The sequence below is a fragment of the Staurois parvus genome, unplaced genomic scaffold (assembly GCF_062004578.1).
Source record: "Staurois parvus isolate SC_StPar_1 unplaced genomic scaffold, SC_StPar_1.0 ptg000183l, whole genome shotgun sequence".
NCBI classification, from domain to species: Eukaryota; Metazoa; Chordata; class Amphibia; order Anura; family Ranidae; genus Staurois; species Staurois parvus.
In genome coordinates, this window is record NW_028317979.1 from 8868145 (window position 1) to 8894287 (window position 26143).

The 26143-nt window shown below is 40.2% G+C and overlaps 1 protein-coding gene across 4 annotated transcripts in view; it reads left to right on the plus strand.

Annotated features, from left to right (window-relative positions):
* Positions 1-26143, plus strand: part of ARHGAP29 (Rho GTPase activating protein 29) — a 205482-nt gene that overhangs the window by 100119 nt on the left and 79220 nt on the right. For 3 of the 4 annotated variants that reach the window (XM_089677292.1, XM_089677293.1, XM_089677294.1), the window contains exon 3: positions 6702-6845. In XM_089677292.1, the coding sequence (XP_089533418.1) occupies positions 6702-6845 (144 nt within the window). Of the gene's footprint in view, positions 1-6701; positions 6846-16053; positions 16259-26143 lie in introns of those variants that run through there. The other variant, XM_089677295.1, reaches the window with a different exon arrangement.

Sequence of the window (26143 nt, forward strand, 5' to 3'; positions counted from 1 at the left end):
ATATCTCACATAACCAACATCTGTAACCTTTCAGAACTCCCTGCACTGCATTGTGGGATGGTTGATGCAAGTTCCACAGGTACAGATTGTTGGATACTTTGTACCAATTGTTAATCTAATAGCTGAACCTTGTATGACAGTAAGAGATTGGGGTTCCCAATAAAACAGTGGAGGGGGCTGATGTACTACAGTAGTGCCTGGATCTAAAATGAGTTTGTAAGAGGGTAGGCTGTACTCCCTGTATTGCTATAGGGCATTTGAGAATGCTGAGGAGTTCTAATTGTTTAACTTTTATTTTTTTTTTTTAATATCTTTGTATACAACTGTGAAGTGTATAGGTGTCTATGTACACATAGTATTTTACTTCTTTGTTCAGAAATAAGGGAACAAAGGTCTAAATAAAAGCTTCCCTTGGCTTCTTTTCTTCTACATCAGCTTCAGACCTCATGACTTCACTGCTGTTATTTGCAAGGGGTTCCTACAAGGTGCCAGGTCATTAATATTGCTCCCTGCATGCTAATAAATGTTTTTTGGAGAACTATACTTTCTTCTAAATTATGGCCTATTGTTTAGTCACACGTTTTACTGAACAAGAATTACCTTTCCGCATCCATTTGCATGTGCTGACTCTGTTCTGGGTCATTGTCCCATTTAATGATAAACTTCATTGTCAATAACTCATAACTTGGCTTTCAAAATCTGAAGGTTTGATTTTTTTTTTCCCCTTGGCTAGGTATATTGTCTCAGTATATATGTTATTTTTTTTCTAATTATTTTGATGGAGAATTTAACAATTACTATTAGTATTTCTACTGCTAAATGCAGTTGTGTGCTAGGTGCTGCATTGCTTTTATTTGCCATATTGCCGTCCACAGAATCGCTCCAAAAACCCAAATTTCTAGGTATCAGGTGAATGTGCACCCTCTTTTCAGAATTAGTGCTCACCGCCCGAGCAACCAGACATACAAATGAGCACTTTCATGTATTTGCGTAGGGTTTTCAGGGGCTCCAATGGAACGCCTCTGTTGGGCAAGATGACAAATGGAAGGTACAGTACATGGTATATCACTGAAAGGAGAATTCTATAGTCTCAATATTTTGAATAGAGTAAGGGAGGGTTATAACTCCTGTAAAAAATAAATATATAAATTGCTTTGGTGTTTTTGTTTTGTTTTGGGTTTTTTTTTACCAACTGTGTCCAACTGAGGAGATTTTCCTCCAGGGTAACCAGAACTAATGTCCTTATTGGAGGAATTCCCCTCTATTCCTGTTCTGCTGTCAACCCAGTTTGGGATGTTTTCACTTTCAATCTTAGTGATAACAGTAAACATGGCAAATAGAGAGGGTCAGGCTGGCCATACATTATACAATTATCTTGAGATTTTTGGTTTAGATTTACCAAAAAACATATAATAGGAGGTCAAACCTAACAACACTTTCAATTGTATCCAATTAGGCAGGCCCTTGTAATACATAGTTGAAGGTAAATCTAAAGGCAATTGGGCAGAAAATTGTATAGTGTATGGCCAGTCTAAGTCTGTCTAACTGGGGCACAGATGGCAATAAAAATCTGACTGGAGGTGTAATCACTTTCCACTCTGTTCAGAACAAAAGAAAATGTTGTGCTTTTAGTTGTACCCTAACAATAGTTTATTCATTGCTAAGCAAAGATTTTTGGTACACGTGTTATTTTTTATTTACTAGTATGATACAATCAGGCCAGGTTTACATTTGTGTATTGCAGGAATGTATGGAAAATGGTGTGGTGAGATTTTTCCAAAAGAGTCATGCACTTCTTTAGTGCGGTTTTTGTTTTTTTTTGTTTTGTTTTTTTTTCTGACCATGCAGATAGTGGTAGACCCCATAATGGTTGCACAGTCTGCCATGGCTATGGTTATAGTAGGGGGAATAAGGTGCTGTAGACCGCTTGCTTGAAAACGTAGAAGATCAGAGCATACCACATGAATTCTTTTCCTGCACAATGTCTTTTTGCACGTCTCTAGCTACACTGACCGCTTTAATTGTTGTCTTTTCTACTTGGATACTTCATATTTACCATACAGCCTTTTCAGGTTTCTTCGTTTCCATCTCAGAGGTGATATTCTTTTTCTTACAACACCATGTTAGTTTTATGCACAGCCCTGAGGAAGCAAACATAGATTACTGGAATGTGTTAGCAGCACTGGTAAATGAGAGTTCCAGGACAGCCATGTGACCACTAGTCATTGCTGGTATTATGCTGCTACAAGCCTCCAGGGCTGTGTGTGGAGTTCACAAGAGTACAGATCAGTACACCAGCAGACTTTGCTGGCTAAAGATTGTCTGCACAGCAGAAAAAGGCAGAAGTTACCAGAATAGCAGGAAGGGTGTTGAGAATTTTTCTTTTTTTTTTTTTTTTCTTTTGCTGTAAAGGTAGAATTAACCTCTAAATGTTGATTTTAGTTTTTTTGTGTTTATGCTTTTTATCAGTTATTGGATAAATAAACACTATTCACCGCATTTTATAAAAGCACTTGAGAAGTTCCTTAAAAAACATTTGCACAGTACTGTGTGCCTATAAATAAATAAAAAAGTACACAGTACTATGTACCTATAAGTAATTAAAAAATACACAGTACTGTGTGCATATAAATAAATACACAGTAATGTGTGTGCCCTTAAATAAATAAATAAATAAAAACAGTACTGTGTGCCTATTAATAAATAAAATACACAATACTGCGTGCCTATAAATAAATAAAAAATGCACAATACTGCGTGCCTATAAATAAATAAAAAATGCACAATACTGTGTGCCTATAAATAAATAAAAAATGCACAATACTGTGTGCCTATAAATAAATAAAAAATGCACAATACTGTGTGCCTATAAATAAATAAAAAATGCACAATACTGTGTGCCTATAAATAATAATAATACAAAAATGCACAGTACTGCATGCCTGTAAATAACAAAAAGCACAATTCTGTGTGCATTTTTATGTAAAAAAAAATGAAGATATTCATGAATAGGATGTATTCCTTTTTAACCACATGCCTGCTAAAATTGTTGTGCTCACATGAAAAGCAATGAAGGTGTTTGTTATATGAGCACTTCACATTTGCAAATGCTATATATACAAAGCTCTCAGATCCATCAGTAAATTTGTGTGTATATAGGTCTATTCACTTATAAAGCATTTGATTGCTACTGTGTTTAGTCCCTTACTATGTACTATAGGGCCTCATGCACACAGGACATTCAAAAAATTGGTAGAAGCTGTCCTCCAGGCAGCAGTGTTTTTGAAGAAAAAACGGCTGACGCTTGTAAAAGTATCTAGCGCTTTTACAAGCATTTTAAGTGCATTTGCAAGCGTCAAGTGCTTGGGCATTAATTCATTTAATTGGCCAGAATGATAATTTATTCTGGCCATTGAAATGAATTAACACTCAAGCGCTAAGTGCACCTAGCGTTTAGACACGTTTTAGCTGCGTTTTTTTCTGCCAAAACACTTCTGCTCCTGGATGCGCTGGCCCTGGGTTTTTTCCTGCTGGTAAATGCTACTGCTACTAAAAGCTTCTAAAAGTCTGTGTGCATGGACTCATAGGATAATATGGAGGGCCGGTTTGGAAGCAGTAAAAAAGAAAAAAAAAAACCCTGCCTGACCACCCTAAAAGTGGCTGCAAAAACACTGTGTGCATGAGGCCTTAGTGTTTGCCATTTACACTAGTTTGTACAAACCCTAGTGCGTCAGGATTCATGCATATTCCATGGATGTGGGAGCCAGTGTGTTGTGGTGTGCGTTATGTGCGTGTCTTCTGTGATCTGTTAAGTTTAATGCCAACATCAGATCTCGCCTTTGGCTGCGAATCCCATACAGAACTAGGTAAACACGCGAGGAGTCTGACAGAAGACATTCCATGGGGGTAAACATTTTAAAACAAACCTGGGACATATTCCACAGGCTCCACAAGCAGCCCCTATTCCAGCTGCCAGAGCAGGATTTGAACCCCAGCTAACAGCAAGCGGATTGCTAACAATTTGTACGGACGCCAGGAACCAAAGTCTCAGATTGAAATCTCCCAAAAGGGGATTGAATAAAGCTAATAACTTTTTAATTGCAGACATCCAGCACTGGAAAATTTCATTATTAAAGACTTTGTTTCATTTGTTTTGTTTTTTTTTTCTTCTTCTCTATATTAAAAAACGCAAACAATTCTTTTTATTTTTTTTTTGTTCTGCTAATACTTTTAGCCCCCCCTTGCACACTGGGTCATTTAGCAGCAATGCATCCCTTCTGGCACTTTGGAGACCTGTGTTCTGAAACCTCCTCCCTGAAAAGAACGGGTCCTGAACATAGGTACCACGTAGTACAGTGTTCAGCCCTGTCCAGCCCCAGCCTACCATAGACATGAGTGCCTGTATCAGGGCTTGACAGATGCACCTGCCCTCCCAGGTTCGTTGTTGCTGAACACTCCAGTGTGAAAGGTACCTTACCGTCAAGTTAAAGTGAAACTCCAGGAGAAGCAAATACACTCTCTCTATCTAATCTATCTATATCTATATATATCTATCTATATGTATATGTATGTGTATGTGTATGTATGTATGTATATATGTGTATATATATATATATATATATATATATATATATATATATATATATGATGCATGAGTATTTTTATTGGAAGCTTGTGGTAATTTTGTGTATTTCTTCCAGATTTGTATAGTAATCCCGCATGTAACCTTGCCTCTGTGCATTACCGTCCTGTCATAAAGACTGGTCACTGCTGCTCTCTCTTCTGCAGGGTGGCTCATCCTGTCGTCACTTCTTTCTGTAGCTTTATGCAGCCTGTAGTAGGTGGACCTGCTGGGTCCCTCCCACAGCACTGCTTTCTGTACAGCACAGTGACGTTGCTACTGCCACTTTTACAAGGTAATGGCAGGGATTGCAAAGACATATGACACACTCAAAGTAGATTTATATCTATTGTGGTTATTGAGGGATGTATTTAAATTAAAGTATATATGCCCAAAACGGGGCTCTGTAAGCTCAACATATGGGTTGGTACTAGTTGGGCTGCATTTGTATGCTTTCCTGTGTTTGCAAGTATCCTTCAGACCTCTGTTAACATACTGTGTACATGGGGGTTCTTGACCAAGAATTAAAGCGGAGATGAGCATAAATACTGTAGCTGCTGAGTTTTAATATTAGGGCACTAACCTGTCCAGGCATCCACCCTGAGCCGGCTCTTCAATTCCCCGTCGGGTACTGGCACCACCATCTTGAATAAGGGAAATCGGCAGTGAAGTCTTGCGAATTAACTGCCGGTTTCCTACTGCGCATGCGCAAAGTGTGCCACGCTCTGTGAATGGGCCGTAGTCCTTTGGGAGCTTGGAAGTGTCCCAGAGGGCTGGGGGGGGGGGCAACTTCTGGCCCAGTTCGCCACGGAAAACTGAGCTGAAAGTGGGAGCAGGTACCTAAAAGGTGCAAAATGTGGCAGTGGAAGGGTGGAGAAAGCAGAAAAGTGGAGCACTTTTGGGTGGAACTCTGCTTTTTAGCTACTTTTTTTTTTTTGGTGTCCTGTGTAGATCAAGGAACAGAAGGTGATTACTAGTATGTGCTTGCTTGTTCACTGCTAATGGCTTGGTTATCGTAGTTGGGGTGGTAATGGGGGGGGGGTTAGAGAGAATGTGTTCATGCATTCATTAGTAGTTGACAAGAGGACTATCAGAACCATTCCCTCTACTTCCAGGGTGCAGTTTGGGAAGGCTTGTAGCTAGAAGTGGTGTTATGCAGTGAACTTTCCTGTGAGTGTATCTATAAAGCTAAGATTTTAAAAAAGAGCTCCGTTAAGTGGTCATTCTACAGGTCTTCATATTAAGAACAATGACAGAAATAATCCCAACAGTAGATGAGAATAAATCCCCTCTGAAAAAATTCTATATTTTCCTTTTCAAGTCTCAGTGTTAGGTTTTATTCACACCTGAATGCCCTAGGGCAGGGGTAGGCACCCTGCGGCTCTCAAGCTATTGTGGAACTACATTTCCCATGAGGCATTGCAACATTACAAAACTGACCATTACAGCTATGAGGCATGATGGAACTTGTAGTCCTGCAACAGCTGGAGTACCGCAGGTTGCCTACCCCTGCTTTAGGGGATGCTAGCTGCATCTTTGGTGCAATTTCTAGCAAAGCACATTTTATGGAGATAAATGGTACAAAAAATATACTATGCAATGCATCAAACACGTGAATTAACTAACATTCAATCTTACACATCCACTTCAAATTTGCCAAGAGGAGCACAAATCTCAGATGCATGGAGAACTGAATTCCAACCACCCATACTGACATTAGTATGGAGAAACCATTTGTAGTGGTAAAGTGTCCGTAGATATACAACATGATAGTCTGGAAATTACCTCATGTTCAAAGCACTCTAGAACTTTTTAGGACACTGACTAATCTCACTGGGATCTCATTGCGGGACTGAGTTGGATTTTTCTGACCGATCTTCCCAAAATAAGCTGGTGCAGGTTGTTTCCATCTGTTCCCCTGTGCCATGTGTGTTCTGGGCCCTTGATCAGGGGACTACAGACAAGGTTGGAACATCTTGCCTATCATGCCTTGTGTAGAATGGTCTCCCTGACACAGTTCTGTCTTCTTTAAGTGACTGCCTGTGTTTCATATCACTCTGTTTGCTTTTTTTGTTTTCAGAAAATCCAGACAACTTACATCAAGTAGTGCATGAGCGTTTGGGAGAATTGCTGCGAGTGCTAAAAGCGGTGATCAGCAAACATCAAACACTTAATTCAGTGGATATCCTTGGAGCTGCAGGAACTGTGATTGCCAAGGTGAAAGGTAGGTCATGGTACATTGCTATATGGTAAAACAGTCACACAAATTACTGATATTACTTGAATTTATTAAATGGAAGCACTTGCATTTTTAGAGCTTAATTACTGGCCTGTACAAGCTCTTTAAACAAAAGCATTTATAAAGATGGAGAACTTGCTTAATTCATTTAGTGCTGAAGCCTGCCCTTGCCTGACTTCCAGAAAAACTTCAGTGTGAGAGCCTCAATGCTGCACAGGTCTACTCCTTCCTAACACTAACACTGCTTCCAGATTGTGTACGGAATGCCCCCCCCCCCCCTTGCTTGTGTGATTGATGTACTGATTTTCCCCAGAAATCTGCACTAAGGTACAAACCAGATTTTGGGCATCCCCTGCAACCAAAATGTAAATTTTGGTAAGATACTCCCAAAGGGTAATCATGTCTAAAGGAATTCAGACCTTTCCACTTTTCTCATTATTTCCTCATTATAACCCTAGCAGCTGATTGATTTTTATAAACTCACTCCCATTCACACTCACTGCACATGGACACAGATAAACAGCCAGCTATTGTTTCAGAATAACAAACCGTAGGAATCTGCAACAAAGTCTGTTAAAATCTACATAGATCACCCAGAGATGGTTGTTTTTTCTCAACAAAAGTGGAGTTACTCTTTAAGTGCATATCCTATCTTGGTAACAGTTTCAGATATCTTAGTAAAAGTTTCAGAAATCTAAAAACCACCTTTTCGACCTAAAATGTCTCTGTGGAACAGACACCATGGTGAGTGCTACCACAGCTTGATGTACCCATTTTAGGTTTTTAGTGCTTTGGATAATACAGTCCTTAAGCCAGGATGTGAACGCTAACTGGGCAAGTGTTTTTTTTTTTTCTACTTCTTAAATCATTACATAGTGGAATTCTTCCTCTTTCATTTCCTGAACATTTTGAATACTAGGAACTGTTTTTTTGGAGCAGAAAATGACATGACCTCTACATGCTGTGGTACGTTGCAAAACCTCAACTGTTCTGAAGTTGCAATAGCCTTTTACTGCTTTCTCTTAAGTCATGGTTTCATCTAGCATGTTGCTTTAAAGCCAGTAAACCTGCAGGACAAAAACAATTTCCCATCCTCTAATTTTGTCTAATGTAGAAAAGGGACATACTCTAAATAGTTATGAAGTGAACTGCATAAAGCATGTTGTTGTCAGATTGCAGTGTTCACAGGGGCTGGAGCACATAGCTAGCATTCCATCATCCATGCCATATCTCTGTCATCAGAAGTACCATTCAAGTGTTTTGTAGTAGTTGTCTTCACACTCTTGTATTTTAGCAGCACAAATTGTTTGATGTATTGTGTTCTTGAAATGAAGATAACAAGCTTTCTTTTCATGTTATGCTATCAGAATTTATAATGTAATATGGTGCTGGACAGACTGGCAGTATGGTGTTAGTTGTAGTAACATAGTAGTGCACTTTTGTCCTCTTGAGTTTTTTTGAAATTGGGAATGTCCATCTGTATTCTCCTATATGGCATAGATTTCAAGACATTCAGAATCTGTTGTTTTAGGCAGTGTCCAGTGATGGACATAGAATTTGTTCCCCTAAGTCCTCTGTCTTAGGACACGGGTGCCCATTATTATTATACAGGATTTATATAGTGCCAACAGTTTGCATAGTTTTTTACAATATATAAGAAGACAATACAGCAACAATATGATTCAATACAAGAGGGTTAAGAGGGCCCTGCTACTGAGAACTTACAATCTAATAGGGAGAGGCTGGTGGAACAAATGGTATTACCTTTGAGGGATGATCTGATTGGAGAGATAGAAGATTCAGTTATTAGCTGAACACAGGATAAGCTTCCTTGAAGAGATGAGTTTTCAGGGATTGCCTAAAAGTGAACAGAGTAACAGATAGCTGGAACAGATTGGGGTAGGGAGTTCCAGAAGATGGGAGAGGCTTTGGGGAAGTCCTGGAGATGAGCGTGGGATGAGTGGAGAAGATGGTTTGGGTGATATATGGAGACTTGATTGGTGATGTAGCTCGGGACAAAGTTATAAACTGCTTTGTATGTAATGGTTTTGAATTTTATTCATTGGACAAGGGGAAGCCGGGTGAGAGATTGGCAGACACTGAACAGTTGGTAAGGTGGATGAGTTTGCCAGCAGTGTTCTTGATAGACTGAAGAGGGGATAGCCTACGAAGAGGTAGGCCTGTGAGGAGGGAGTTAAAACAGTCAAGGTGAGAGATAAAGAGGGAGTGAATAGGTTGCTTAGTGGTTTCATTGGTTAAAAAGGGACATTTTTTTGGATATGTTACGGAGGTGAAGTCTACAAGATTTGGACAGTGATTGCATTTGGGGCTGAAAAGACAGGTCACAGTCCAGGATTATACCTAGTACCCAGGCATGAGGGGAGGGACTGAAGGTTGTACTATTGATCTTAATGGAAGAGTCATCGGAGGGGGTATGGGATGGAGGGAGTATTATGAGCTCAGTTTTAAAACGTGGCATGACATCCATGCTGATATGTCTGTAAGTTCGTAATGCAAGAGGAGAGTGAAAGAGTGTGGTGAGGAGTAGAGAGATAGATTTGTGTGTCATCATAGAGATGGTACTGGAAGCCATGGGAGTTTATCAAGTGACCAAGGGAGGAGGTATAGATAGAGAAGAGGAGGGAACTGAGAACAGAACCTTGGAGGGACCTCTACAGAAAGAGGAATTGGAGAGGAGGGGACAGAGTTGAAGGTAACACTGACGAAGTGCTGTGATGAGAGGAGAACCAGATTGCAGTTTATTGAGGAGGAGGGGATGGTCAACTGTATCAAAGGCCTAGAGAGGTCTAGTAGTATGAGTATGGAGTAGTGGCCATTGGTTTTAGCAGTTATTAAATCATTAGTGAGTTTTAGTAGCACAGTTTCAGTAGAGTGTAGTAAGAGAAAGCCAGTCTGTAAGGGGTCAAGAAGGTTGTTGTCAGTGAGGTCGGAGCTCAAACGGTTGTAGACTAAGCGTTCTAAAAGTTTAGAGGTAAACGGGAGCAGGGAGATGGGTCTTAAGTTGTTCCGGCTGGTGGGGTCCAGTGAGGGCTTTTTAAGTATGGGGGTAATCAGCTCATGTTTTAAAGGGGAGGGGAAGGTGCCAGTAGAGAGGGAGAGATTGAAAATGTGAGTGAGGGGAGCATAAGATGGAGCAGGGTGACCGTAGTAGTAGATGTGAGTTAGATGGGTGCGGGGGGCCCTTTCCACTGTTTTGCGACTGCTCAATTCTATCTAGCTGTCAGTCGATGCACAGTGAATAAGTGTTGGCCAGTAGTGGAAGGGTTCAAAAAGGGATCTTGGTAATTCCACCAATGGCGCACCATTGTTGGTGTAAAGATTTTGTTTTTCTCTTCAAATGCGCATCATCCTTTTTGTTCTTGGGTTTCTTTCTTTTTAGGTTTGTGTGGAGTACATGTGTACGATGCTCATTCAGTTTGAAGCTCATCCTATGCATAGTTTCCAGTTCTTCTCTTTTCTAGGGATTGTCCTTTCTTAGCACTCAAATCCTTGTAAAATCCATACAGTATTGTCCTTTCATAGAGATCTGTATGCACTGTTAAGGTGGTTGTAGACCCTTACATATACCAGTGAAGTGATTGGCCTTAGATGATATACGGAGATGACATAAATCCTCCTACACATGCTGTACTTTTTTTTTTTTATCTGAAGTCTTCTCTTCTGTCAGTTCAGTGTACTTAATTTAGGAAGCTTGTCTGAGAATTCAGACAAAAGGGGGTGGTGAGCTGTAATTATGCTCTGCAGTGCTCAGTGAGGAGAGCTCCGATAGCTGATTGGAGGGAAGAGACATTAATACCCCCCCCCCCCCCATACACACAGCTCACAAACAGTTAAGACTTTCAATCTGCTGGTGGTCCCTCTCCTGCCACCTTTTTTCACTTGGTGTCAGGAAAACTTGTCAGGAGTGACTTTTGCAGATGAGATAGCAGAACAAAGCAGCAGACATAAATGATACTTAATGCCCTAGATCAGGGGTGGGCAAACTTTTTGACTTGAGGGCCGCAATGGGTTCATATATTGGACCCGGGGGCCGGACCAAGAGTAGATGAATGATGTGTATGTGTCATCCATAGTAAGTATAGTAATATTCCCCCATAGTAAGCATAGTAATTAATCCCCCATATAGTAATTCATCCCCCATATAGTAATTCATCCCCCATATAGTAATTAATCCCCCATAGTAATTCATCCCCCATATAGTAATTCATCCCCCATAGTAATTCATCCCCCATAGTAATTCATCCCCCATATAGTAATTCATCCCTCATATAGTAATTCATCCCCCATATAGTAATTCATCCCCCATATAGTAATTCATCCCTCATATTAATTCATCCCTCATATTAATTCATCCCTCATATAGTATTTCATCCCCCATATAGTAATTCATCCCCCATATAGTAATTAATCCCCCATAGTAATTCATCCCCCATATAGTAATTCATCCCCCATATAGTAATTCATCCCCCATATAGTAATTCATCCCCCATATAGTAATTCATCCCCCATATTAATTCATCCCTCATATAGTATTTCATCCCCCATAGTACTATTCCCCCCCAAGTAGTAAGCCAAGTCCCCCCTGTGTCAATTTACTTACCTTTGCTCCGCGCGTTCCTCTCGCCGTGTTCCCGCGCCGTTCCGGTCTTCAGGGCGGACTGTGAGAGGAGCCTAGCTCCCCTCACGTTCGTCACACTGCCCCGCCTACACACATCCTGACAGCCATCCTGACAGTATCACGCTCCACGGGCCGGATTAAAAGGTCCGCCGCGGGCCGTAGTTTGCCCATTGCTGCCCTAGATAGAAACAGACATAATTGTTTTTAACTACTTGCAGCAGTGATTTGCAGCTGTCCAGCTATGCTGTTGGAGTGCTTTTGTTTAGTCAAATGTTTGCCTGTTCTGGGTTCTTTCTGTGTCTTGATATTTTAAACTGACTGTTGCATTGAACAGTTTTTTGTAGAATTTGATACATAGTACATCATACAGTCAAAGCATATAACTTGGATTTGCAATGCACCAGTGGCAATGAGATGTGAAATCAAATACAAGTAAAAAGTTAAGGAGTCGCTGCTTAGCACAGCTCAGTCTGAAGCTCTTGCTCATGCAGTCTTGATGTCCTAATTTTAGTTCATTTCATTATGAAAATTTACTCAGAGCCAGGTCATCAGATCCCATTGTTGCAGAATACTTCTTCCTTCTGATCTTTGGGATTTGGTGACCTGTGCTGTCTTGTGAGTGTTAATGAGGGCAGAGTTGCATGTCACAAGAAGAGAGGGGCAATGTCACGAATCTAAACAGATGAATAGGGACACACCACAAGAAAGAACCTGAATACAAGGAATGTTTGGGAATTATCAGTGAAGTTTGACTGTACATTGGTGTGTCCATTTCTTAAGTTTGTGATACTCAAGGCTAATGGACAGAAACTCACAGCATGTTATGTATCCAGATACAATCATTGTCCATCTAGTTTTACTTGTTGTACTAGTAGGGCTGAATTACATGTTAATCTCTGTGATGTGATGTTGCAGCAAGCCAGATTTGTCACCAGTTTGACACTGAGAGAGGCTATTGGTGCATTTAAAGCCAAGGCACAAGAATAAAGGAACACTTAATACATGTATTAAAAATATATTATAATAAATGGTAAAATTATCAAATAGTCTCTTCAAATCAGATGAAATTTTTTTTTTTGTCTGCTTTCCACTTCAGAAGAAGCAGCCTAGGAGGAAGGATGACCGCAGAGGCTGTGGTTAGAAATGTGGTTGTAGTCACATGACACTGGTGGACTTCACTCAGTAGCCATGCCACAGAGAGCTTCTGTGCTGTCAGAAAAACCTCTATGGGCAGAGGTTCAGGAGGGGAAGATGGGGTACTGATGCCACTGGGACAGGGATGGGACTGACAACTCATGGGGCCCCCAGGCAATAGGGGATCATTGGGCCCCTGTGTCCTTGCCCAAACTCAAAAAAGCCTATGAAAAAGGTACCAGGGGCATCTCATGGGGCCCCCTACTGACCCTCTGCAGTGCCCGAGTTTCCAAATGGTCAGTCCGCCCCTGCACTGGGAGGTTCATGTGAATGAAGTTTATAAACAAACTGACTGAAACGTTGAATGATCCACATTTTTTACTACAAGCCTTAGAGGATAGATATTGTGTGGATAGATATTGGAGGGGTTGCAATTGTTAACTTACATCTGGGTGCTTTGGCTCTTTATCACTTCTTTGTTTTACTACTTAGTAAAGGCTGCCATAGACGACTTGAATTTCAACCAAGATTCCAAGCCATTGGAACACACAGCTCAATTTGTGATGAATCTACTTTTGTCAAAGGAGCTGGGTGTAAAATTGTTGGCTGAGCAGTGACTGCATCCATTCAGATGCAGTCACTGTTTGGGTAATCTGAAAGCTACAAGTACCAGCTCTCAGAATTCAATAGCTGGCAGGGGAGATTCCTCTGTCCCCACAGTTTGAGTAGATTTCTCAGTTCAGCTGTAAGTGTATGGTTGGCGTAAGTCACTGACCCCAAACTGGTATGCAGCTGGTGAACAGTCATTTGCACCTGGTGTGTACATGCAGGTTACTGGGTCATTGGGTAGTACAGGAAGGGTAAGGATGATTGCCTTGAAGCCTTTCAAATCAGAAAACAGTTAGCAATGGCAGTTTACATATCTCTTTCATGCCATGTACATTATAAAGGACTGCTTGTGACACAAGAGTTTGTGTATATTCGGGACCATGCCAGCTGCTGTCATGTGACCTGAGCATAAGCACAGACCCTACCAAGTCAGCATTTTAGCTTGGAACTGAAAGTGCTGGAGTGCTCAGCTGCAGTACCTGGACACCTACAACTGATGTTTAAAATCCAAAAATACCTGATAGACATACAGCAACTTACAGTCAGGTCCATAAATATTGGGACATCGACACAATTCTAACATTTTTGGCTCTTTACACCACCACACTGGATTTGAAATGAAACGAACAAGATGTGCTTTAACTGAAGACTGTCAGCTTTAATTTGAGGGTATTTACATCCAAATCAGGTGAACGGTGTAGGAATTACAACAGTTTGCATATGTGCCTCCCACTTTTTAAGGGACCAAAAGTAATGGGACAGAATAATAATCATAAATCAAACTTTCACTTTTTAATACTTGGTTGCAGATCCTTTGCAGTCAATTACAGTCTGAAGTATGGAACGCATAGACATCACCAGACGCTGGGTTTCATCCCTGGTGATGCTCTGCCAGGCCTCTACTGCAACTGTCTTCAGTTCCTGCTTGTTCTTGGGGCATTTTCCCTTCAGTTTTGTGTTCAGCAAGTGAAATCCATGCTCAATCGGATTCAGGTCAGGTGATTGACTTGGCCATTGCATAACATTCCACTTCTTTCCCTTAAAAAACTCTTTAGTTGCTTTTGCAGTATGCTTTGGGTCATTGTCCATCTGCACTGTGAAGCGGCGTCCAATGAGTTCTGAAGCATTTTGCTGAATATGAGCAGATAATATTGCCCGAAACACTTCAGAATTCATCCTGCTGCTTTTGTCAGCAGTCACATCATCAATAAATACAAGAGAACCAGTTCCATTGGCAGCCATACATGCCCACGCCATGACACTACCACCACCATGCTTCACTGATGAGGTGGTATGCTTAGGATCATGAGAAGTTCCTTTCCTTCTTCATACTCTTCTCTTCCCATCACTCTGGTACAAGTTGATCTTGGTCTCATCTGTCCATAGGATGTTGTTCCAGAACTGTGAAGGCTTTTTTAGATGTCGTTTGGCAAACTCTAATCTGGCCTTCCTGTTTTTGAGGCTCACCAATGGTTTACATCTTGTGGTGAACCCTCTGTATTCACTCTGGTGAAGTTTTCTCTTGATTGCTGACTTTGACACACATACACCTACCTCCTGGAGAGTGTTCTTGATCTGGCCAACTGTTGTGAAGGGTGTTTTCTTCACCAAGGAAAGAATTCTTCGATCATCCACCAAAGTTGTTTTCCGTGGTCTTCCGGGTCTTTTGGTGTTGCTGAGCTCACCGGTGCGTTCCTTCTTTTTAAGAATGTTCCAAACAGTTGTTTTGGCCATGGCTAATGTTTTTTCTATCTCTCTGATGGGTTTGTTTTGTTTTTTCAGCCTAATGATGGCTTGCTTCACTGATAGTGACAGCTCTTTGGATCTCATCTTGAGAGTTGACAGCAACAGATTCCAAATGCAAACAGCACACTTGAAATGAACTCTGGACCTTTTATCTGCTCATTGTAATTGGGATAATGAGGGAATAACACAGACCTGGCCATGGAATAGCGGAGAAGCCAATTGTCCCATTACTTTTGGTCCCTTAAAAAGTGGGAGGCACATATGCAAACTGTTGTAATTCCTACACCGTTCACCTGATTTGGATGTAAATACCCGCAAATTAAAGCGGACCGTCTACAGTTAAAGCACATTTTGTTTGTTTCATTTCAAATCCATTGTGGTGGTGTATAGAGCCAAAAATGTTAGAATTGTGTCGATGTCCCAATATTTATGGACCTGACTGTATGTATGATCACTATATATATACACACACAGTATACACACATAGCCAAGCACACAATAACCTGCACCTTACGAACCCATAACTGAGCTTTTTTTTTTTTTTTTTTTTTTTATATACTAGAAAAGCTTAATTTACAAAGGAAAATGGTACAAGTGCTAGAAGATGTCTGATACAGAGCTCCAGAAACCTTTTGACAGTGCACTGGGTCCCTGTAGCCATTGTTGTGTAGCCATTGTATACAGTCAGGATGTCCTGGGGAAAGAACGTACGTGTTTTAAAATACTGTGCCTAGCCAGTGCACTAACAGAGAATTGGCCTATCATTAGGCAGCCTTATACACTCTGTATGACACATCTAGAAAGGAAAAGCCAGTGTCTTGCAACTGGGCTGTACCACATGCAGATTTTTTTTTTTCTTTTTCGGATGCTTCCATTAGCAGTCACTCCAACTGCAAATGTTTTCCCCAGCACTCAACAGTTCAAAGGCCTAACACAACAGTGACGACACAGCCTTCCTGACACAGGAAAAGTATTCAGTGCAGATAAATTCTTGGTTTCAGAGGATTACACTGTAACAATCTCTATTCTTTCCAGCTTGCTTCAGGGAGGCTGCTAACGTTTATACTCCCTTTTAGTTATCTTTGTACTTCTTTTTTTGTTTTCATTTTTATTATAATTTTGGCCTTTCCATTGGAATTTTGGCTTAGGACATTTTTCTTTTTGTAATGTCGGACCAAGATTTGCTTGTTTTCCCCCGAGAGGTGAATTGAGGTGTGTCTGAAGGCTTTGGAGAGCGTTTGAGAGAATCTTCGTTATGGATATTTTTTTGGTAAGCACCGAACGTTTGTTTATAACTGTCTGCAATACGTTTTCCTTCACTTTTTGTCTCTAATGTTAAACTGAACAGGCAAAGGGTTTCTCAAAGTAATCTGTAGTAGCCCATTAGAAATGGTCTCTGAGATCTGATTGCTGTTGGTCACCCTGCATCGTCACTTTCCAAGCATAGCAGTTGACATCTCTCGTCTTTATCCTCTGGCTGGAGCGGTCCGTATTGTGTTCTCATTCGAGACTGGAAGAATGTGTGTCAGCGCTATGTGGCTATTTCAACCTGTGGGGATCTCTAGGCTTAGATCATGCTTTCTAGGTTGCAGGCAAAATCCACATTCCTCCCTTGTGACTACATCCTTTCACAAAAGACTTCGTGGGAACATGGGAGGACAGTTTTTTTTTGTAATCTGAATGAACAGCTCTGTGGCAATGTCGTGTATAAACTGGAAAATAATGGCTTCATGGGCCATGTCTGGAATTAAAAGGCTGTTGCAGACATTCTGTTTTTGTGCATTCGAGTGTTAAATTTTTGTATGTTTTGAGAGCACACGGAAAATTATACACCAAACACACCCTGGCCAGGCGCACACCTTTGGCACATGCTGTTTTTCAGAGGTCTGGGCAGCCAAATCACTACTCGTGTCTATTCAATCTGTTTTCCATGTCAGAATAGTAGAAGCATCTTTTGAAAATCTTGTTTACTCGTAAGTCGTTTGTTACTTGCTTGTCATTCTGCCTGTTGCCTGATTGTTTGCTTATACACAATTGTCTGATAATTTGCTTGCTAAGTAACCCCTCAGTTATTTTTGATTAGTTGTTTCGACAAATTAGAATTCACAAGTCAGACAGGCTCAAGGACCCCATAAACATGAGCTCCAACTAATTTCCTTTAAATGAAATATATCTAAATGCCAAACCTTGTTTAGCGTTGGATAGAGTGTTCTGTTGGGGAAATTTCTTTTCACTTCCTGTCCCAGAGACACAACAGGAAGTAAGGAGATCTGTCCTAAATCCTCTCTTAAGCAGTTGTTTTCAAAACAAACATCCTCTTAGACTCCCCTCTGTTTCTGTTGTGGTGATAGCAATTTCCCTCACTTTTCAGTCCTGGTGACAATTGTCGACAGTAGCAACCCAAGACACTATAAAATAATGGTAAAATGATTGGCTGGCTGTCATGCTAACCCTCTATTATTACTTTGAGCCACTGACTTGAAAGAAGCATGCAGATGTGGACTTCTAACATAGCTCTGCATGCTTATTTTGTATTAATCACTTGGAAAGTATTGAAGCCAAAGAATCATAACAACCAGGCAACTAGCATTTTCAGACAGATTTGCCAGTTAAATTGGCTCTGAGGAAGAGGTACAGCTTCGAAACGCGTCAGCCAACAGCCACCTAGAGGTCTACAGTCCCCCACCAGACATCCTTCAGGGTGATTGGACCACACTGCATTTCTTGTGACATGCCCTTCATTTGATTTTATTCCTTTGTGAGTATTTTACTTTTTATCAATAAATCTCATTTTTAAAGGTAATGCACTAGACCCATGCGCCTTCTTTTTGTTTCTTCATATACAGAGATTTGCCAGTGACATAACACCCTCTGCAGTCCAGTAGTTCTCTGTCTGCCCAACTATCGCCATTTTTCTTTTCTTTTTCAAAGGTGCGCTCATTTTTAAAGTATATCCGCATCTTCATTGCTCAGGGGATAGAGGTTGTCTCAGGGTACCAATATGAATGTATATCTAAAGCCACCGATTTTTCTTGGATTGACAAGAGGATAGTTCAAATCCCTGTCAGTTTTTTTTTTAAAGTGCCAGAGGAGGAGAGTAGTTGCCATGGGTAACCATGATTTGGTGACAATGTAATAGCAGCCATTCAGCAGTAGTATCTGACTAGCGTAGATGTTGGGTCCTCCGGTAGCGAGGGGTCAGAGATCTGACTCCCTCCCTAGCAGTCAGTTCCCCCAAAAGTACCCGGGACCGAACCCACGGTATGGAAACACCATGTATCTTGCTGCATGGGACAGAAGAGAGGAGGAGTTGATTATGTGCAAGTATGAGGTCCTTGCTAATGCACAGTGGGTCCCCATTCTGTCACTGGGAGTGAGGTGACAGAGATATGCTGGACTGGCAGAGAGGGCATAGATTCAGCGGTGTCCCTCCTGAATACAACATTCAGCGAGCAAAGTTGTGTAGTGACATGGGACAGAATGTTTTACAGAGGGACTCTGTATATTACATAACTGCACACATTCATCTCTAAGTCCAGGTACTGCCTTAATGTTGACTTTCACATGAACATGGCCCTGACTGGTCCTGGGCTTTGGTGAGCATGTACACAAGAAGAGGTACCCCATATGCATGGTGAACAAGCGTGCTGGAAAATAAATGTAACTTATCTTAATACAGTACAATTAAAGCGGTGCCACTCTTTCATAGGTGAGATTTTAGGTTGGATGTGGGAACACATGTCAGTGCTGGCTGGCTGCTGACAATATTTTGTTCCACACTTGTGGTAATATTATGTGGGTTGTAGCACGAGAGTAGTTTTGGGTTATAATTTTACTATAAGAAAAACTTTTCACAGAAATCTTCCAACAAAATATCCAATAGCTAATAATGAACTAGAAGTGAAAAATCTTCTCTAAATGTAACCACTTTGTGCAAACGGATAAAACACCCACTCAGTGGGGCAGAGAGCTTTTCTGATGTCATTAGTGTCGTTCTTTGCATCTTTGTGCTTTGAGTACCGGACACGATGATGGAGGTTCTGAGGTAAGGGACTGGGTAGGGTGGGCTTTTTTTTTTGCTTGTTCTCCCCCCTAGCCTTCCAGTTTCTTCCCCACCCTCAAAGATCACCTGAAAAAATAGTATGTATACACTTGAGTTCTCTATTGAGGGTGGGGAAGAAACTGGAAGGCTAGGGGGAGACCAAGACCCTAAGGCCAGACCCTAAATACTACAGAGAGGACCACCACACAATGGCATTGCTTTCTGCAGTATTCTCTTGAAAGTTCAGGATGGGTGGTGGAGTCTTAATGCTCAGGACTCAAGTAGGTTGATTGCCCCTGGCTGTCCTTGAACCTAGTAGAGGATAGGTGCAGCATTGCTAGATTGGTGGAAAGGGCAGGAGAGAAGGTAATCCATCTTTATGTTTTGCCAAAACATGACTTGGGCTTTAAGCATTTTGTCTGAGAGAGATGTAGTTTCAATTTTCAAAAGAAATCATGTGCATCCATTCATTGTCAGTCTGTAGGCATATCACTCACAAAATGTCACATGCACAGTCCTGCACTCAGCATTGAGTACCGATATTTACTGAACACATGGAAAAGCTTACATCAAACTGTTTACTGATGAGCACAGCCTTAATCATTATCTAAGATTAAGACTGTGCTTGGATGGAAGGTGTTGCCAGATATTTTGTTGTAAGTATTTTCTATCCAATAAATATTGGCACTCATTGCTATATGCAGGACTGTGCATATTATTTAGTTTATATTTCACTTGGTTATTTTTCATTATTTGATCGGACCTCACCTAGAGATTCTCAGAATTCTCTGTTTCAGTAAACTGGTGAACATATGTGTGGAAAATACAAGCACAGTAATAAATAATTGACAATGTGGAAATTCTCCTTTTGGATATTGTCCCAGTCTTGCCAAATAAAATGGCCTAATCACTAAAGAATGTCAACATCTAATTTCTTCCAAACTCCAGTTTATTCTGTTTTGTAATTCAGGGCATGTCTGGTCTTCATTTTTGCTTTTATCTATAGATATGTGTAACTGGAGATTGAATTGTTGGCAATGATAGACTTATGGGATAAAAAAGGCATACAAGTGAGCGCTAAGGGTGAGCTGCTGTAACACCGAAAGGCACCACAACCTTCAGAGACCAAATAATATAATAAGGTGCAGCGCTAAAATTCTGTAAAATCTCCATTTTATTGCACTTTATTGTATTAAGTCAATCAAACAATCTTAATGATATCAAGTGCAAGTAGTGCTAATTCAAGTGACAATCCAATCAGCACAGGTAAAAGTATAAAGTGACACAGTGTAATTGCACATCCGTCAAAGTGAAAAATAGTGCCAATGAAGTGATAGTCTTTATATCAATCAATGAATAAACGTGAAGCCTCAGTTAAAGGTGATCCTCTGTGTCTTCTGGTGATAAATAAAAAATATAATTACGCACTCACCAGATGCGTAATAACATCACGCATTTGAGAAAAAATATATCTCAGTGGGCCAGCTGGATCCTCTTATTGACACCTCTACCCTGGTATGGACTCCTTTCTGGGCCATCAATGGGATGCAGCACCTCTCACCTCTTCATGCAATAGGCTTTGTGGGTGGTAAGGCTCATCAAGAGCCCCTCCTAAAAAAAACTAGTAAAATTGTGATGACAATGAAGGGAGCAACTTCTAGCCATGACCAGACATGAAGATAACCCAGTACCAGCCAGATAATCTCAGAGCAACTTGGTTCAACTCCTGTCCAAGTTGCTCTGAGATTATCTGGCTGGTAGTGGGTCATCTTCGCCCCTTATGTTAATCCCTTCCTCCCCAGTGCCATTAGCACAGTGACAGTGCTTTTTTTTTTTTTTTTTTTTTTAAGCACTGATCACTGTATTGGTGTCACTGGGGATGTCAGTGACACCAAGTCAGTTCCCCCAGGTGTCAGAATGTCTGCCGCAGTCGCATAGTCCCCCTATAAGTTGCTGATCGCTGCCATTACTAGTAAAAGTGAAAAAGAAAATCCCAATATATATATACTCCCATTTGTAAACGCTATAACTTTCATGCAAACCAGTTAATTTACATGTATTAGGATTTTTTTTCAGCAAAAACATGGAGCAGAATACATTTTGGCCTAAATGTATGACGAAATTTGATTTTTTTTTTTTAATTTTTACTGGACACGTTTAATAGTCAAAAATATAGTTTTTGTCGGTCTTTTTTTTTTTTTTTTTTTTTTTTTAATAGTACAAAAAATAAAAACCGCACAGGCGAGGAAAGTGCTGCTGCTAACTGACAGCTGTCAGAGAGCAGAATGTCACTGATTATCAGTGCCCTGAAGTTCCACCCAGCAGTGCCGCCTATCAGTGCAGCATCATCAGTTCCTCCTCATCAGTGCAGCCTATCAGTGCTGCCTGTCCATGCCACCTCATCAGTGCCGCCTCAATGCACATCAGTGAAGGAGAAAAATTACCTGTTTGCAAAATTTTATAATAAAAAAACTATTTTTTTTTTGCTTTTTTTTATTTTGTTTATAGTGCAAAAAACAAAACACCCAGTGGCAATTAAATACAACCAAAAGAAACCTCTATTTGTGTGGAAAAAAATGATAAAAATTTAATATGGGTACACTGTTGCATGACTGCGCAATTGTCATTCAAAGTGTGACAGCACTGAAAGCTGAAAATTGGCCTGGGCATGAAGGGGGTGAAAATGCCCGGTAGGCAAGTGGTTAAAGAAGAAAAAATATAATGTAATGCATATAGAAAAATAATCTGCCTTTGTTATACACTCACTGGCCACTTTATTAGATACACCTTGCTAGTACCTGGTTGTACCCTCCTTAATTCTTCGTGGCATAGATTTATCAAGGTGTCAGAAACATTCCTCAGAGATTTTAGTTACTGTTGTCTTTCTATCATCTCGAACCAGTCTGCCTATTCTCCTCTGACCTCTGACATCAACAAGGCATTTTCGTCCACACAACTGCCGCTCACTGGATATTTTCTCTTTTTCAGACCATTCTCTGTAAACCCTAGAGATGTTGTGCGTGAAAATCCCAATAGATCAGCAATTTTTGAACTATTCAAACTAGCCCATCTGTCACCAACAACCATGCCACATTCAAAAGTCACTTAAATCCCCTTTCTTCCCCATTCTGATGCTCAGTCTGAACTTTTGCAAGTAATTTTCACCATGCGTAAATGCACTGAGTCGCTGCCATGTGATTAATTAGCAATTTGTGTCACCAAGCAATTGAACAGGTGTATCTAATAAAGTGGCCAATGAGTGTATGTTGGCTTCATCTTGCAATTGATGTTTTATTAGAGAACAGTTCCCTGGGAGCGCGCAGCACCGCGACCCGGTGCCTGCTGTGTCCTCCGGACACAGTGGAACACTGATCGTCGGACGGGAACTCTGTGTGAGGTCCTGATCATGTGATCACTGATTGGCCAATCAGTGATCACATGCAGAGTAGTAAGCAAGATGTCACTTCTGACATCATTGCTTACTACGTGTGAAATCTGTGAATGATCACAGAGGTCACATGGTACAAGGCTATTCACAACAGCCTTGTACCATGTGACAAGCTGTGACCAATCACAGCTCACTCGGTAGTTCTCAATGGCTGCAAGAATGCAGCAGGAGAGAAGGAGAAATGATTGCTTTTACATCCTTTATGGGTGTAAAAGCAATCAGTGTAAAAAAAAGAAAATCTTCATCACCCCCCACAAGTAGCACAGTGTCACCATGTTGACACTGTACTGCTAGGATGACAGTATGTAAAGTAAATAAATAATATTTATAACCAAAAATAATAATTTTTTAACTTTTTTTTTTTTTTAACTAATTTGGGTTTTTTTTTTTCACTAAATATAACAGAATACATTTTGGCCAAGATTTATGATGAAATACTATTTATTTGCAAAATTTTATAAGAAAAACACTTTTTTTCAAAATTTTTTTACTTTTTAATTTACATAGCAAAAAAAGTAAAAATCCCAGTGGTGAATAAATACCACCAAAATAAAGCTTATCTGTCTCACAAAAAAGCTAAAAAATGTATATGGGTACAGTGTTGCATGACCGCGCAATTGTCATTCAAAGTGTGATAGCACTGAAAGCTGAAAGCCTGGAGAGGAAGGGGGTAAAAGTGTCCAGACTGGAAGTGGTTAAAGAAGCAAAAAAAAAAAAAATCAGTCAGCAAATGGATAAGGCTATTAGGAAAACATTGCATTAGCACGCAAACCAGGAAGACCATTTCATTTTCATGTTAAAGCCTATTTTTGGGATTAAAATTAAAACCAGTTTAGACATATTTTGCAGATTTTCATGGGGTTGAACTGCAGCTTCTTCTTCCATGATTCTTACTATGCAATCTCACTGTCTAGGAGGGCTACAGGGGGCGGCACTGGAAGCCAGAGAACACACAGGCTGTATTTTCTCATGATATTCAGAAACACAAGGACAGCCATATTGATCTAATCTGGGCACAATGAGTTTAAATGTGTTATGTCTTGTCTTTGTAATTTTTCTAAGAGTAGGGATCAGTTTCAATATATTAAAAAGTCCAGACTCCACTTATCAAAACTGTCATATCGTGTCTTTCCTGTTGTAAGATTGGCCAAGAGTGGGATATTTTGGTCATTAGGGTTCGAAACTGATCAGAGAGACAATGCAGTTATGTTGCAAACTGATTTGTTTTCATAAACCAATAACACTTATATTTTTAGACACAAGCCACAAGTCCATGCCACACTGCATATTATTTTAGAAGAACAAATATGAATAGGATCTCATTTTGATTTATGTTGGTATCGGGTACCTTTTGCTTGTGCAAGTGAGAAATAGTGGGGTTAATTCATTAAAGGAATAGAGAATGTTCACTTTGCAAATTTTGAAGTTTTACCTATCCTAAAGCGGAGCTAAAGTAAACTGTTTAACGGTTTCCCCAAAGTCAAAGTTTCTTTTTCCTCTCAGCTGAACTGTCAAACCATCAAATGGCTGGTGTTGTAACTGATCACATGTGCAACACCATGACAAATGTAGATCAAATAAAGGTTAAGATGGCAGCCTCCTTGACCGCAAAGGACGATTTAGTCCTGCTTTATTGAATGAGGTGAAGCTTTGAGAACTTCAATCATCCAATCATGAGCAATTAAAAATGTGTTTTTTTGTTTTTTTTTTTCCCTTGAACATGAATGGGTATTCTTTGCAAAGTGAATTTTTACTTGACTTCATCTTTTTCACTGAGTGAAAGCTCACTTTGCAGACTGAAAACAGTCTACCGATTTAGTAAGTTAGCCCGAGTGTTGTATTCAAAAGGATTATGACTTGAGACATTCATGTTTTTGAAAAATTCTCTGATTTTGCAAGTGGATAATATAAATGGTCAAGTTGTGAACTTACTTGGGGAAGGTTTGTAAATGTCTGCAGCAATCTGGCATTCTCTGCTATTTAAAAATATGTACAGTACCTTAAAGTATTCATACCCCTTGACATTTTCCACATTTTGTCATGTTACAACCAAAAACGTAAATGTATTTTATTGGGGTTTTATGTGATATACCAACACAAAGCGGCACATAATTGTGAAGTGAAAGGAAAATGATAAATGGTTTTCAAAATTTTTTTTACAAATAAATATCTGAAAAGTATGGCGTGCATTTGTATTCAGCTCCCTTTACTCTGATACCCCTAGCTAAAATCTAGTAGAACCAATTGCCTTCAGAAGTCACCTAATTAGTAAAGAGTCCACCTGTGTGTAATTTAATCTCAGTATAAATACAGCTGTTCTGTGAAGCCCTCAGAGGTTTGTTAGAGAACATTAGTGAAAAAAAGCATAATGAAGGTCAAGGAACAAACCAGACAGGTCAGGGATAAAGTTGTGGAGACATTTAAAGCAGGGTAAGGTTCTAAAAAAAAAAAATTTCCCAAGCATTGAACATCTCACGGAGCACTGTTCAATCCATCATCCGAAAATGGAAAGCGTATGGCACAACTGCAAACCTACCAAGACGTGGCCATCCACCTAAACGGACAGGCCGGGCAAGGAGAGCATTAATCAGAGAGGCAGCCAAGAGGCCCATGGTAACTGAAGGAGCTGCAGAGATGCACAGCTCAGGTGGGAAAATCTGTCCACAGGAAAACTATTAGTCGTGCACTCCACAAATCTGGCCTTTATGGAAGAGTGGCATAAAAAAGCCATTGTTGAAAGAAAGCCATATGAAGTCCCATTTGTAAGAAGCCATGTGGGGTACACCGCAAACATGTGGAAGAATATGATCTGGTCAGATGAGATTAAAAAAATCAACTTTTTGGCCTAGAAGCAAAACGCTATGTGTGCCGAAAAACTAACACTGCACATCACCCTCAACACTCCATCCCCACCGTGAAACCTAGTGGTGGCAGAACCATGTTGTGGGGATGCTCTTCTTCAGTAGGGACAAGGCATCTGGGCAGAGTTGATGCGAAGATGGATGAAGCCAAATACCGAACAATCTTAGAAGAAATCCTGTTAGAATTGCCTAAAGACTTTTGACTGGGGTGGAGGTTCACCTTCCAGCTGGAAAACGACCCTAAACATACAGCCAGAGCTACAATAGAATGGTTTAGATCAAAGCATATTCATGTGTTAGAATGGTCCAGTCAAAGTCCAGAGCTAAATCCAATTGAGAATATGATGCAAGACTTGAAATTTGCTATTCATAGACGCTCTCCATTAAATCTGACAGAGCTTGAGCTATTTTGCAAAGAAGAATGGGCAAAAATTTCACTCTCTAGATGTACAAAGCTGTTAGAGACATCCCCAAAAAGACTTGCAGCTGTAATTGCAGCAAAGGTGGTTCTACAAAGTATTGAATCAGGAGGGCTGAATACAAATGCACACCACACTTTTCAGATATTTATTTGTAAAAAAATTTTAAAACCATTTATCATTTTCCTTCCACTTCACAATTATGTGCCACTTTGTGTTGGTCCGTCACATAAAATCCCAATACAATCCCATTTATGTTTTCAGTTGTAACATGACAAAATGTGGAAAATTTCAAGGGGTATGAATACTTTTTCAAGGCACTGTATACCTTTTTTGGGTTAGTGTATGTAGAGCATTTTTTTTTATTTTTTTTTTTAACTTTTAA